The sequence below is a fragment of the Fonsecaea monophora genome (assembly GCF_001642475.1).
Source record: "Fonsecaea monophora strain CBS 269.37 chromosome Unknown Scaff122, whole genome shotgun sequence".
NCBI classification, from domain to species: Eukaryota; Fungi; Ascomycota; class Eurotiomycetes; order Chaetothyriales; family Herpotrichiellaceae; genus Fonsecaea; species Fonsecaea monophora.
Window position 1 is genome coordinate 5,466 of NW_019174053.1, and position 14,523 is coordinate 19,988.

At 51.9% G+C, this 14,523-nt stretch overlaps 4 protein-coding genes across 4 annotated transcripts; 2 read left to right on the forward strand and 2 right to left on the reverse strand.

The window, feature by feature from the left end:
• On the forward strand, positions 1-4,580 carry AYO21_10498 (hypothetical protein; the record flags this gene model as incomplete). The annotated part of the gene is made up of 9 exons (XM_022660414.1): positions 1-236; positions 295-2,015; positions 2,073-2,629; positions 2,689-3,103; positions 3,249-3,427; positions 3,482-4,033; positions 4,173-4,208; positions 4,275-4,372; positions 4,439-4,580. The coding sequence occupies 9 exons, from the start codon at positions 1-3 to the stop codon at positions 4,578-4,580; spliced, it is 3,936 nt and encodes a 1,311-aa protein (XP_022507248.1).
• An 868-nt stretch (positions 4,581-5,448) lies between these two features.
• Positions 5,449-9,921, reverse strand: AYO21_10499 (hypothetical protein; the record flags this gene model as incomplete). Its single annotated transcript, XM_022660415.1, has 1 exon — positions 5,449-9,921. One exon carries the CDS (start codon positions 9,919-9,921, stop codon positions 5,449-5,451), a length of 4,473 nt encoding a protein of 1,490 aa, XP_022507249.1.
• A 1,965-nt stretch (positions 9,922-11,886) lies between these two features.
• On the reverse strand, positions 11,887-12,768 carry AYO21_10500 (hypothetical protein; the record flags this gene model as incomplete). Its single annotated transcript, XM_022660416.1, has 1 exon — positions 11,887-12,768. The coding sequence occupies one exon, from the start codon at positions 12,766-12,768 to the stop codon at positions 11,887-11,889; it is 882 nt and encodes a 293-aa protein (XP_022507250.1).
• A 746-nt stretch (positions 12,769-13,514) lies between these two features.
• Positions 13,515-14,519, forward strand: AYO21_10501 (succinate dehydrogenase [ubiquinone] iron-sulfur subunit, mitochondrial; the record flags this gene model as incomplete). The annotated part of the gene is made up of 3 exons (XM_022660417.1): positions 13,515-13,932; positions 13,988-14,139; positions 14,196-14,519. 3 exons carry the CDS (start codon positions 13,515-13,517, stop codon positions 14,517-14,519), a joined length of 894 nt encoding a protein of 297 aa, XP_022507251.1.
• Positions 14,520-14,523: the final 4 nt, after the last annotated feature.

Here is a 14,523-nt window from a genome sequence, read left to right on the forward strand (position 1 = left end):
ATGAATAGCCATCCGTGTCCCATTTCCCTGCTTCAACATGGGAGGGACGACACCGTATACGATGTGCTTACCCTCAGCGAAGACAGTTCAGACGATGAATCGCCCGACCTCGACCAGAACTTTTTCAATGACGACGAAGAGCATCTGAGTAAGGGCGATGTGGCTACGGGACTGACCACGTGGTATGTCCAGTCGTGGGAAGGCCGGGAGGCGTTCCGAGAACTCTATCAGAACTGGTAACTGCTCCATAATACTTCCGGTTCTGTTTTGCGCCTATATTAATGTCACACCCAGGAAGGACGCCATAATATCATCGTTCCATCTCGACCCAAGAGCCTTTCGACCAGTCTTCAAAGAAACGCGCGCGCAGATCCAAATCACGGTCCACAGCAGCGTGACACCAGCAAATCGACCAACCGGCGAACTTCTGGGATACATCCGTTTCATCCGCAGGGCTGGGACGGTGGAGTTGGCCAACTTTCAGGCAGAGCTTCGACGCAGCAATCTAGGGCTGGGCAACTCGACCAAAGTCGGCAATGATGAGCTTGCAGGGTGTCACGGGGAGGGCTTCAAGCTGGCGGCCCTGGTTCTGCGCCGCCTGGGCCACTCGGTCAAATTTGCAGCCAGCGAGTTCTATTGGAACTTTGGACTGCGCGGACTGTACCGTACAAATCTCTATTGCCACTTGTCGCCAGCCAAACCGGAAAAGGTTGAGAAAATGAAGGCAAAATACGCACTTGACCGTACCAAACCGAAATTCAAGAGGACCCTCAAATCACATATCTGGGAAGACGTGTCGGTCAAAATCGGCAAGGCCAAGGGGGATTATGGGCTCGAGGTCTCTGAAGACGAGTTTCGTTCCTGGCTGACGGTTTCGGTCGATCTCGATTCGCCCTCCTCCGACAACGTCGTCCAAACCCTTTCAGGCGATCTGATCCTCGACACTCGATTCGCAGGGAGGATCTATCTCAAGGGGTTGCGGATTGAAGGACATAGCACTGGTTATATGTTCGGGTACAACTTTGCCTGTGGCTCTATTGGCCGCGATCGAACTCACCTGCGACACCAGTTGGAAGAGACCGAAATCCTCGCCAATATTTGGGACCAGGCCATTCAAACTCAGAGGCCTGATTTGATCGACGCCTACATCAACCTGCTGCGTGATAAGGAAGATTGCCCCGACGTTGCTGTGACTAGTGACAAGTTATCACAGGAATCCGTGCGCTTGATTTGGGAGCGGCTGAAAACCAATGATCCTGACGCGTTCTTTTACTGCGAACGTGACCCTTCTCAACCCGTCGCCGTCGATCAGGTTGATTTGATCCCAGCCGAGCTTCACAGAAGACCCGTTGCAGTCTCGCGTGCGGTGTGGCGCCTATTGAGCAAGTTCTCGCTTGTTCGGACTCCTCAGGAAGAACGCACCCGGTTATTCATGCACTCGGAACCAATAGACGCCGACAGGACACCTTTCAGTACCAATGTCCTCCGTGCTCTCCTAGCTTCGTTAGCTTTGCATCCAAAACTGCGCGACTTGCGCTTTAAGTTCGTGCAAGGTGGAGGCACGGATCTCGACCTGGCGTACAGCAAGGATGTGAAACGAATCCAGATCCACGGCAAGTGGTTAAGTTTCCAGAAGGTCCACGAACATGGCCTGTGTGAGGTTTTGCGGTTGACAGCGCCTGGGTACATTCGCGGAGAGGCGTTTTTCTGTGACCATGTGGTGGAAGACTTGTTTGACGCTCTCCTCTCCAAGTCGGGGGACGATCTAGGTATTTCGAGCCCCAGCTTGCGTCGTCGATTGCGACGCAGGATGCGTGATCAGCTCGCGCTCATGCCTCGACTGGTCAGTGTTGCACGTACCGACGCGATCCGAGAACTCGAGGTTCGCTGGATTGGCAACGAAGGCGGACTTGTGTCGGCCATATGCAACAAAAATATCTGCTATCACGTCACTCTGCACCGGGTGAGCACGTGCGAAGTCAAACGAAACGATGTAGTCCATGTCGATCGACGCGGTGCGTATTGGTATATCTTGCTTTGGATCCCCTGGCCCAATGCTTATGTGTGAACAGACAGGCGCACGTCCAACGGTCGCCCCTCGCGGTCGAAGCAGCCCTTGTGCGCAGAATCCACCATGGACTGCCGCTGTGCCTTTCAAATTGTCCCTAGGACCGACTCGAGAGCAATTTTCACCGGGTTGGACCCGCATGAATTCTATTTCCCAATGGTCGCGCGAGTGGAAAACGGTTCCTTTATGGCTGCCCCGCCAGCACCCGTGGCACCACGCGGGTTATTATTGTCTCCAGTTGACACAGAAATGGACATCAGTGAAGTCAACGGTAACGAAGAGGCCGTAGAGGGTCAGGACATGTGCGTGTCCAAACCGGAGCCTGATGGAACCAATGGAGATGCCGCGGATAACAGTCCTGAAGTTGCCGACAACGGATCTGGGGCAGCAAACCAGCAGATGAGAAGGGCCATCCGCCGCGAAGGAGTCGAGGTTTCTTTCGAGAAGGTGGATGATCAGCCCGGATTTGAAAAAGACGACAGTGAATGGCGGCGGTGGCATGCTGAGGAGTTGCCAGGAGCATTTGCTAAATTGCTGGCACGTCGGGAAAAACATCATACCGTACGTTGGACTTTCTGCAAACGTGGGCTGAATAACCGACTGATATTGACTGGTGACAGCCGACGTTTCACCCCGTGGCCAGCCTTGAGTGCGCACACCTGGACTTTCATTTTGTGAAAGACGAATATGCACTCGTCCGCCTCGGTAGTGACAGTTCCTCGGAGAATGTCATCTTCATCCACGATATCTCTTATTGTGGGGGGGAAGATGAGGCTTCCACGGCATATTTATTGGTCACCAAGTATTCAAGACTCTGGTCGTGTTTTCCTGATTTCAAGCCCCACGGGATTGACAACAACGATATGGTCGCCAATCAACTAGAACTGCTGCTTCATTTCGAAGACTTCGACAAAATGGGTTTGCGAGATGATGCTGAAGTCATTCAGCTGGGTGATATTGTCTCTGCGGCGGATCTGATGGCTGGCTCCAACACTGTCGTCACCGGTGTCGACCATGTCCTTCAACTACCTCCAGGTAAGTAGGGGATACTCTAGTCATGACGCCAATAATGAGCTGACAGCACGAAACCTTCAAGCCTCGGAGGATGAGACCATGTTCTGTCGTTTTGCAATACGAGGGCCGGCGTCGGATGAGCAAGTTGCTTGCTGGACACCAATAGCCTCTCATCTCCTTCAACGCCGTGATCGGTGGCCGGCACCACAGTTCGACACCACTTCCAGGCCATCTGTTGTGGACTTCACGCCCGGCGTACTTGGGCCTGCGGAAGGATTTTCGCAAGCTGGCTTCGATATTCGAGCTGCTCTTGGTTTTGACCAAGAGCGCCATTTGTCCTGGAAGGTATGGATGATGCATCGCTGAGACCCTTGAAAGCCCCCTTGTTGACCGATACAGATCCGACACGCACAGAGTCAAGTGTATGATGGCCCACCGAGGAAAGTCCTCGACGACATCTGTTCCGAGCAGCTCCAACCCCTGTCGACGCCAAATCCGGCACCACCAAACATTGCGCTGGTCGCAGGGGCAAACGCTCCTTTTCGCCTGAATGAAGCGAATCAAAAGATGTCATCAGCAGAGAATTTTGTCTCCCAGCTCGACCTTGTCAATATGGCTCTCGAGGGCCCTAGCAAGCCTGACTTTTTGGTAGTACTCAGCTCGCCGGCCGTGCTCCACGCAGCGGTAGTGCCACGGTTTTTGGCAACCATAGTCAATTTTCTCAAGCATAGACGGTCCGTCCACATGAGGCTCTGTCGCCTCAAAGAGCATGGGCTTCCGCAAGAAAGGAACGTGCTGCTCTTGGTTGCTTCTCCATTTTGCGCGCCGCTCCCTTGGTATCTGCACTGGCCAGCCTCTTCCAGCAGACCAGAAACCATCACGCTCCGTGACCTGATTGGCGACCTCGACTTTGACAATTCTCGCACTGGGGCGGGACCAGATCGAGCATTTGTGTGCTCTCCTCCTCTCGAAGGCAGGCAAGAAGGGCAAGGCCGACGCGCATGTCCAAGTCATATTTACAATCACCAAACAGGGCAGCCGTTGCCGAATTGGAAGGTTCCTCTGCAGTGGGATTCTGACGGACTTGTAGCACTCTCCTGCAATCCCTTACCCTGGCAGCATCCCAGTAGGTGGTTTCAGAAGATAGCTCCTGATTGTTACCGATTGTATAAGCTGACGATGCATCTCACAGGACGGCAAGACCTTCTCACTGTACGGGAGATGGCTCGGCTCCAAGGTTTCTGCGATGATTTTGTTTTTTACCAATCCACAGCTGTGCAATATCAAGATGTATGGACCGCTATACCGCCGGTTATTAGCCAGCTCGTGGCAAAGACCATCCTGCACGTAATCCAGGGAGCGCTCAGGGCTAAAGTTGGCGGCCGTTTGGACGGTCAACGAGCTGGGAAAAGGCTCAGACAAGACTGTGGAGATTGAAGGCCTGATGTCAACTCAGGAGCTGTATCAGAATCGGGGATATCTGAAGGGGGTGTCGTAGAAATGATGCGAAGCCCGACAAATGGACATAGGTGTCGCCGATTGGCAGGAGTCATCTGGTCGCGACGTAATGCATATTTTTCTCATGCACTGATCCCCTTGCCCCACGGGTGCTGCTGTGTACAGTGAGGCGCTGGAAATAGTGAAGGGCGTGTCGACAGATGTCACTGATGCAATCCGGGAGTTCATCGCCCATACTCGTGCCGGCTGGCGTAGAGAGGAATTGACCAATGCAGCAAAGATACCGTCTTTGTTCGATCATGTCATTATGAGTGACACTTGGATGGATGTTGTGTCGGTGGCCAAGGCCGTGTTATCTGAGTAGAAGTGTGTCTCTCAGTATCAACATCCCAATCATCGAGTCAATGCCTGCAGGTGCCAAGCTTGAGGGCCGCCTGCACCGCCGCCTGCGTCCCTTTGACAAAGTGTCTTTGTCAGCAGTAGGAGGACAAGGCTGTCACTCTATTATCTATTGTTCGTGCATTACTTGATGTCCTGTATTTTTATTACGCCCCGCTCTGTTTGCAAAGTTGACCCCGAACAAGCCGTCCTAGGCAGACGGCAAGCCAGTTGGGTAGGTAGACAGTTCAAAGTCCATCTTGCTCATGGTCAGCCTAGGTGTTGAATCCCTCGGCAATGCTCGGGTATCTGTCTGATCAAAATGTATCAAGTGTGTACTTCGTCGGACAAGTACACTACTGTTAAAAGACGAAGTGGAATTCCTCTGAATGCCGGATCCAAAGTTTGTGATTAAACTAGCTTGCTTTTATTGAAAAGGGAAAAAACAGACAATGGCTGAGAGAGCGCCCAATCTATCAAGGTATCAAGCGACGTATGTACCGTAAAATCATCCAGTGTTAACCCCGATGCTATGACTCTCTGAAGAAATCTTCCCGCACGATATGGCTTTTGTCGCACATGCTCCGGAAAATGCCACCGGCCTCAAAAAGATTGATAGGAGTGTCCAATTCCGCAATGCGTCCTTGGTCCATCACGCAAATACGGTCGTAGTTGATAATAGTCTTCAGTCGGTGAGCAATGCACAACACCGTCTTTCCGGCGAACCCAGTCCGCATGGTCCGCTGAATCTTCTCGTCAGTTTCAAAGTCGACCGATGAAGTCGCTTCGTCACAGACGATGATCTGTGAATTGCGGACTAGGGCTCGAGCTAATGCCATCAATTGCCGCTGGCCTAGTGAGTAGTTCAACCCTTCTTCGTCCACAGGACTGTCGAGATGTAACCGACTAGCTCCGGTGGGGGCGTTCACGTTCGACGTCGATGTGGCTGCAGTTCGTGCAGTGTCGGGGCGATCAACCTTCTCCGATGTCGCCATCTCCTCTCCCACGAGATCAGCCTTTCGTAGCGCAGCCCAGAGTTCCAAGTCTGAGTGTTCATTGAACGGATCCAGGTTTGAGCGGATAGTGCCTCGGAATAGGGTTGGATCCTGTGGGATGATGGCGAGACGTGACCGCAAATCGTAAAGACCTACAGTCGAAATGTCAATGTCGTCAATTTTGATCTGTCCCGACGTGAGTTCTGTCAACCGGAAAAGCGCCGCCATGATGGACGACTTGCCGGCTCCGGTACGACCGACAATGCCGATTCTCTCTCCGCCTCGGATGTGGAAATCCAAGCCATGCAGAACGAGCGGCAGCCCCGCTCGATACCTCATCTCGACTTTGTTGAATGTGATTGCTCCCGTTTGAGGCCAGTTGTCTGGCACTTCCGCGCCTTTCAGTGGTGCTTCCTCCTCCAACTGAGTGCCGTAGAAGTGCAGGCGTTCCGTGGCGTTCATGTTGTTTTCCACTTCTGCTAATTGCCGCACAGTAAACTGGATCATTTGTACAATAGCCAAAACATAGGACAAAACCAAACCCGCTATGCTGGGATTCACATTGAAACGATCCGTCACCACCAAAATGCCAGTGACAAAGACAAGCATATTTCCAATTGCATCGAGTCGCGTAGATAGCCAGCGTTGGTTTGCGAACGTCAGATAGTATGCCGAGTTCATCTGATCGATGGCATCCCGCAAGCGTGTCGCGAAAAAGCTTTGTAGCCCATATGCCCGAATAGATGCCACTCCTGAAATAGACTCGGAAAATCGTGCAAAGACTGTCGACCGCAAAACCGCTTCGTGCCGTTTGATTTCCCGTGCTGATGCTCTGTAATAACTTGACGCAAACAGGAACAAGACGAATAGAGGCCCTAAGGCCACAGCAAAATAGTGAAAGTATGCGATGATGAGGGCAAAGACCGAGGTGATCATGGCCAGGGTAAGAAAGTACATCCTCATGGCGTCGGTCAAACTGTTGTCCATTGAGTCTACATCCTTGGAGAACCGGTTGGTGATGCGGCCGAGAGGAGTAGTGTCGAAGAAAGACATGGGTGCGCGTAGAACTCGAGTCATGGCCTTTTGCAGCATAACCCTGCTGGCGTTGGTGCCGCTTGTCGAGAGAAGAGTCGAGAACGCGAACATGAGCACCGCTTGGGACAGTCCTAGACATGCGTATGCGGCAATGTAGACGCCTTCGGAAAATCCAAACTTGTCACTCGTCCACCAACTGAGCCACAGGCTGGTCACTATGTTGGCTCCTTGGGATAAGACGAGGGAGATGAATATGAGTGGCCAGAGGATTGGAGACCCTGATGCACGAATGTATGCTCCCCAGACAGACCAGCTCACCGATTTGACAGCACGCTCTTCTTGCTGCATCAGGCCTGTGGGCTTGGTCTTCTTGGTCTTCTTTCCAGGCTTCTCCTCATTCGCATCTTCATCCTTTGCTTTCGCCATTGCACTTTCGTCCTCTTGGGCGGTCGTGGCCATCAATTTTTGAAAATCCACACTCGTGTTCATCAAGTTGTCAAAGGTATCGATGGCCTGAATATGACCGTCCTCCATCCAGATGATTCGGTCACATCGGGAAAGAACGTGGAGTTGATGGGTCGCTAGGATTCTGCATTTGTCCTTCATCAAACCGCAGATTGCCTTGTCCATGATATGACGACCAACATGGGCATCCACAGCAGAGAGCGGATCATCCATCAAGATGATGTCTGCATCAAAATAAATCGCCCGCGCAATGTTCAACCTTTGTTTCTGACCGCCCGAGAGAGTGATGCCTCGCTCGCCAATCTCGGTCTGGTCTCCTGCCGGGAGGATTTCCAAGTCGGGTTTCAAGGCGCAGGCATCGATAACGTCCCTGTACCATTTGGATTTGTACGGCTTCCCGAACAGTATGTTGTCCTTCAAAGTGGCATTCTGGATCCAAGCATATTGTGGACAAAACGCTCGAGAGGATGCCATCTTGACCTTGCCATCCGTTTTGCGCATGTCCCCCGCCAGAGCAGCCAGAAGTGAAGTCTTACCCGAACCGACCGTGCCGATGACAGCGATCAATTCATTTCGGCCCACCGTGAAGTCTATGTCGTGTAACTTGAAGGGTTCCACCTCCGTAGTCTCACTTGCGATATCATCGTTCGATGCCCCAGGAGATTTCTTGTTCTTCTTCGCTGCTTTTTCAGCCTTTTTCTGAGCCTTCTTCCTGTCCTTCTCGGCCTTTTTGGCAGCCATAAGCTCGCCTTTCGTCTGGAATGTGGCTGCCCTCTCCATATCTTGGTTAGCAGTCCTTTCCCAGGTGAAGGAGGCATGCTGCACTTCGACTGCAGGCTCCATTTCTTCATCCCACACGATCTCGTCTTCCTGCTCTTCAGACAATAGAAACTCCTGTATACGCTGAACCGCCGTCTGGGCGTCGGTAACTTGTCCAAGAACCAAAGGAAGAAGGTTCAAGGGCATCCGTAAGGAATTGAAGAGGGCCAAAGACGAAAATATGCGTGCCGGAGCAAGACTGTGGTCGGACAATGAGTATGTGATGAAAGCCAGCATGGCCGCGAACACTGGCATCGACATGGCGACCGCGTTGATGGCATTTCTGATGGAGAGCAAGATCTGGACAGCCCTGATCTCCCTCTTGCGAAGCTCCTTCAATCGGTCCAGGAAGCTCGTCTCCCATCCGAAAAACTTGACAAATCGCACAGAGCCGAGAATTTCCTGCGTTAGACCCACACGCTGATCCGTAACTTTGTTGATCTTCTTCCTCCTGGCTAAGAGCGACTTGATGGCCTTGGTCAGGACGGGAAGCATGATGACCAGAAGGGCATAGCCTGACAAAGCACTATATCCAATGTTGATACACAGCACAATCAAGACGACAATGATTTGAATGGGCGACGTCCACAGGATATGGAATAGGCCGGAGGCTTGGTCAATACGATAAGTGTCGACGCTCATCAAATTAACAATTCTGCCATTGTTCCAGCCGACCCCGTCTCCGGAAATCCCAGCGGCTTTGTCAGGTGTAACTTTCGGCCCACCTTTGGGAGTGAGTCGCTTTGATAGGACGCGAGCAAGAGTCGACCTAGCTTCGTGCTTCTCATCTTCGGTCTGTTCTACCGTCTCCGGTACCCCATCGGCCTTGATCGCCTTTCCGCCAGCCTTTGCCCTGCCGGAAATTACCAGAGATTTCTCAAAAATGGCGTTGATCAGCACTGCTCTGCACTCTCCTCCAACCATCATGCCACGGTAGATGAAATGATTAGTCGCCATGGACTGGCATATTTGCATAAATGTGATGCCAATGACCAGGCCGATGCCATGACCAATGCTGGGAGATTTGCCGCCGAATTTATCTGCGACCCAGGCATCTGTGGCAAACTGGATCAGGTAGCGAGTGGTGAAGGGGGAAAACACTTGGAACAGGGCAGAAAATAGAGCACACATGGCGCCAAGTAGAAATTCGCCTCGGAAAGTGTCGAAAAGGGCATACATGAGAGGGTTACGTTCCCCTCGTGCAACACGACGTTTGAAAGAGGCCGACAGTTTGTCTCTCATGGTGGTGGCGCTCCGGTCAGGATTGACGAGCCAGATGTCGTTCAGCTCAATCGGCCGCTTGTAGCCCGTGATCATGAGAGGATTCATCCACTGGAAGAGGAGGAGGCTGAGGAAGCTCGCGTTGTATTCTCGACACACTGTCCTTTCCTCCGGTACAGGCGGAGGATTCCGACGGAGCGGATTTATTCTGTGACGCCATGGTACCTTTTCAGGTTCGGTCTGATATGCAAAGGCAGCAGAACTGGCTTCAGTTGCTTCGGTCACTGTCGACTCGACCTTTTCTAACCGTGTACTGTCTTGACTCCTGCCTCGTCCTCCTCTTCTCGTGTCTTTCGGGACTTCCAGGTATTGTGCTCGCTCATCTCTCTTTTCCAGATCCTGCTCCTCGACGTCATTCCGGGAAATGGCACGCTCAACTTCTCTCTCGTCGCCGTCAGTGTGCGCCATAGCAGTTGGGTCCGGCGTGGGGAACGGTCAACAACAATTCAAGGTTGATGGAATCTGTCGAACAGTCCATGACGAAAAGACTGTCCAGGTGGGGAGGGTCAGAGAATATGTAGTATCAATTCCGAAGAATCGGTGACGGGAGGAACGAGGGCCGGGAAGTGATGACTAGGAGGGGAACCAGGATCAGGCGCAAAACATCCTCGGTGCTGGCGTAATGGAAGGCAAAGCGGCTACAAGCGAGAGGAAATGAGTGTTGACTGGGGCGGAGACATTCCACAGTCCTAGGGCTAATCGGAGGTAGAGGGACTTGACCGGGCAGGCCTCTCGTGATGCAGAAGGGTGGACACGAGAACCGGTAGGTCGAGCCATGTCGATTGGACGGCTTTTGTCTCGCAGGCTTTCGGCCTGGATGCATGGGTTGTTGAAAATCTGAACTTCGCCCTATTGGCGTAAGTGATGCGAAGCTTGTATTTGGCCGTTTGCCCCAACAGGGCCAAGTGGGACGATAATGGCGATGCTGGCGATGAGCTTAGCAATCCAAAAGCCCTGGAGCGGCCAATCTGAGTTCTCCGCAAAATTTATTTGAGCAAATGAATCATGGCTTGCCTCTAATGATTGCAATATTGATTGTTCCCGGTGTTTATGGGATGTGGGGAGGGGTTTGAAGGGATCGAAAAGGTGGATGGCTTGTTTTTCGCCTCCGCAGTCGCAGGCATCCAAAGTGAACACCATCATGGAGTCATGGCAGACCGTCTATTCTTCATCCTTGTGTGATCTCGCCATCCAGACTCAACAGTTCTTGGCTGCCTGAACGCACCCTCCCCTCGGCTCGAGCCCTCAAAGCTCGCTCTGAGCTCCCTACGTTTCCCTAGGCTGAGTTCTGCGCAATTGCTCAACACCATTCTTGCGTTTCACCAGAGACCGCTTTTCACTCACCGAATGATCGCTTTTATTTTGCTACAAGCGGTATTACAGCGGCAAGGACAAATCACAATGAACCCCCGGACATTATGCATGACTGCCTGAATCCCGGCCGCTAACCCCACCACCGTGAAATCGCAAAGAAGGGGATCTTTTTGCACCGGCAATTCATTCTTTGAACCTCGCTACGTTTACCAAGCCGGGTAAGACGTGCCGGTAGAAACCAAAATCTCGGGCCCGAGATTTTTTCTAAACTTTCCGATCGGACGTGGAGGCAACAATTGCGCGATCCGCTACCCAACTGAGAATGGATAGCAGACAACGAACTCACCATTCAATGGAGTTGTCTGCGTCCCGCTATGAACATGAGGTGGAAACAGGGCGCTATTGTAGCGTAGACTTGTGCATGGCTCGAAGGAAAGAGGAGGCGAGTTGGGCATTGCGAGAAGTCTGCTTACAGATGCTGTTGAATCGGCCCAGAAAGCAGGGTCGGTCCAGTTGGCGCACGCCCCCGGCTGCATACAACGTACTGTACCTATGATTAGCTCGCTAGGTCTATTGGAACGGAGTATCGAGTAGGTAAGGTTCCAGCTTCAGAGCCCACCTGGTCTTACCAACACGTTCTCAATACTTGTACATGTTTGACAGTGGTTATAGCTTACCCGTCAACGAATTATCCGGCACCTCTCCCTCTTCCCCTCCCCCGTCTGGACATCCTCTAGAACCGGAGTATCGGGCTCACATTAGGGACAGGAGCCTGATACGAAGAACGTGAGATGCTAAAGCAGATGCATTATTCTTTCTATAATCACTTTATGCAGCGCCGGCGTAGCATTGCATTCTATGGCCGGCCTTATTGTCATTACCATCGAGTGATTGACTGGCTAGGAGGCATAGGGGGCAGTCATTGCCCCAGTCGGCAGCTTGTTCAGCCACTGGAGCCCTATACTGAAAGCATACTTTTAAACAAGCGGAGTCGCTTTCAAGCGCCTCTAGGACGTGTCTTTTGATGCCTCGCCTGCAATATGCAATGCACAAAACCTCCTAAAAGTTTGTACTTGCAGCGACTCCCCTAAGAAGGTCCGTGGTCCTGCGCAGTTCAGTGACCTTCTTGTCAACCCCTTTCCAGGAATCCGGGCCGATGATCACTCTCAACAAATTTTCTGTCTTGATAAGCCCTCCAGCTTCGCCTTCTCCTGTGGCAGCTTCAAACATCACCTGAGCAGCCTTGCCCGGGTCTCCCATTGCTATCTTGGGCAAATTTGAAATGAGTTGAAGCCTTTGGTTCACCGGATGATCGCCGCTATATTCGACTGACGGCTGAATGTGTCGACCTGTGCTCGAATTGCCGAATTCGGTCCTGTATGCACCTGGCACAATGATGAGCACTCTGATCCCAAACTGTGCAACTTCCTGACTGCATGACTCGGATGCAGCTTCCAGGGCAGCTTTGCTTGCCGCATAGACACCGCACGCAAGACCTGGAGCGACGCCCTGCGTGCTGGAGACATTCATGATGACCCCCGATCCTCGTTTTCTCATCCCAGGAAGCACAGCCTGCATGATCCTCAGTGGCCCAAGAAAATTGACTTGCATCTGGAAAACAGTATCGGCATCAGGTATATCCTCCAAAGCGCCTAGAACACTTATGCCGGCATTGTTGACAAGTATGTCAATGCCACCGAAGAGGGATTCTGCAAATTGTATCGTCTTTTTTATTGCTTCTTCTGACTGTGTCGTATCGAACGTGATCCATTTGCCGCCACTACCTTCAACTTCCGATACCAATTCTGGCGTTTTTGAAGGGTTGCGTGATGAGGCGACCACAAGATGGCCCTTGGCGATAGCGTAGCGAGTCAAGGCAAGACCCAGGCCAGATGACGAGCCGGTGATGAACCAGATTGGTGCTGCTGCTGTGCTGGACATTTCCATACGAGGAGCGCAATGATATAGGGTCACCATTCAACAAAGGAGAGAATCCTATTCCACGTTCAGAGTTGAGCGAAGACGTCCACCATTGCAGTTCTTGTACTATATAAAGATTCGAGGACGAGTGACTGAAAGTTTTCGGACATACGAACGGATTTTGCAGGTCAGTCGGCGATTGGCAACTTTGCTGGTACGCTGGTGTTCTCCGACAGGAGAAGATGCTTTGTTCTTGTCAGCTGCATGCCCAATGAGTTCTACGACTTTACATCACAACCGCTGCGCAGCGGATGTTGTCTTTGCTAGATCTGCAAGTGGCTGACTCGACATGAAAAGCTAAAGGTGCCTGAATCAAGTTGAATCGAGGGGAAAGGGGAGATATCTGGCAATATTCAGGGTCTGCTAGACCCTCTCACATATGGTGTGAGATTATTTGTATAGGGATTGTTAAAGCCTTCAACTTTGCATGGGAACGACACTGACACATATAAACCTACGAGGTCTGCGAGGTACAAGGTTTTCAGGAAGACCCGGCAGTGCCTCGGAATGTGATCGGATGCGGAAAACATGCAGTATTATTTAGCTGCGATGTGATTGGCTCTGCAATTGGGAGCATCGCACGCCACTTGCCCTCGACTTTCAATCCAATCTCAATCACCTTCAACAGCTACTCTCCGCTCCAATCCATCACAATATTTCCGGTCTTGTGCCATAACTGCTGTTCCTGGCAAGCTTCGACGTCGGACATGGCAGCTCTACGCACAGCATCGCGCTTGGTGGCGCCCGCCCGAGCTACCATCCGATCCTCCTACGCTGCGAGATCATACGCCACCGTCACCAAGGACAGTGCGTACGATCTGTCTGCCAGCCGACCGCCAGTTTCTCCCTCCAAGACTAGTACGGTGCAAGAGCCACGACCGGACAAGGATGCAAAGATCAAGACATTCCACATCTACAGATGGAACCCCGACGAGCCGACGTCGAAGCCGAGGATGCAAACATACACTCTGGACTTGAACAAGACTGGGCCTATGATGCTGGATGCGCTGATCCGAATCAAGAATGAGGTAGACCCGACGCTGACCTTTCGTCGAAGCTGTCGAGAGGGTATTTGTGGCAGCTGCGCCATGAACATTGACGGAGTGAACACTCTTGCTTGTCTCTGTAAGATTTGCGACTCATCTCCGTCCATGTGCCTCAAATTGACAATCCTTTACAGGCAGAATTCCCACCGATACAGCGAAGGAGTCCCGGATCTACCCCCTGCCGCATACCTACGTGGTCAAAGACTTGGTTCCTGACCTCACGCAATTCTATAAGCAATACAAATCAATCAAGCCGTTCTTGCAACGAGACACAAAATCACCAGATGTAGGTTCTCTGGCTATATGTAGCGAAAGAAAAGACGTCTACTGACACGTTTACAGGGCAAGGAAAACCGACAGTCACCAGCCGACCGCAAGAAGTTGGATGGGTTATACGAATGCATTCTCTGCGCCTGTTGCTCAACTTCATGCCCATCTTATTGGTGGAATAGTGACCAATATCTGGGCCCTGCCATCCTCCTCCAATCTTACCGCTGGCTAGCTGATTCTCGGGACGAACGCAAGGCAGAACGCAAGGAAGCGTTGGACAACAGCATGAGCTTATACCGTTGCCATACAATTTTGAACTGCTCGAGGACTTGCCCTAAGGGGCTCAATCCTGCGAAGGCAATTGCAGAAATCAAGAAGAGCTTGTCTTTTGCTTAGTTTT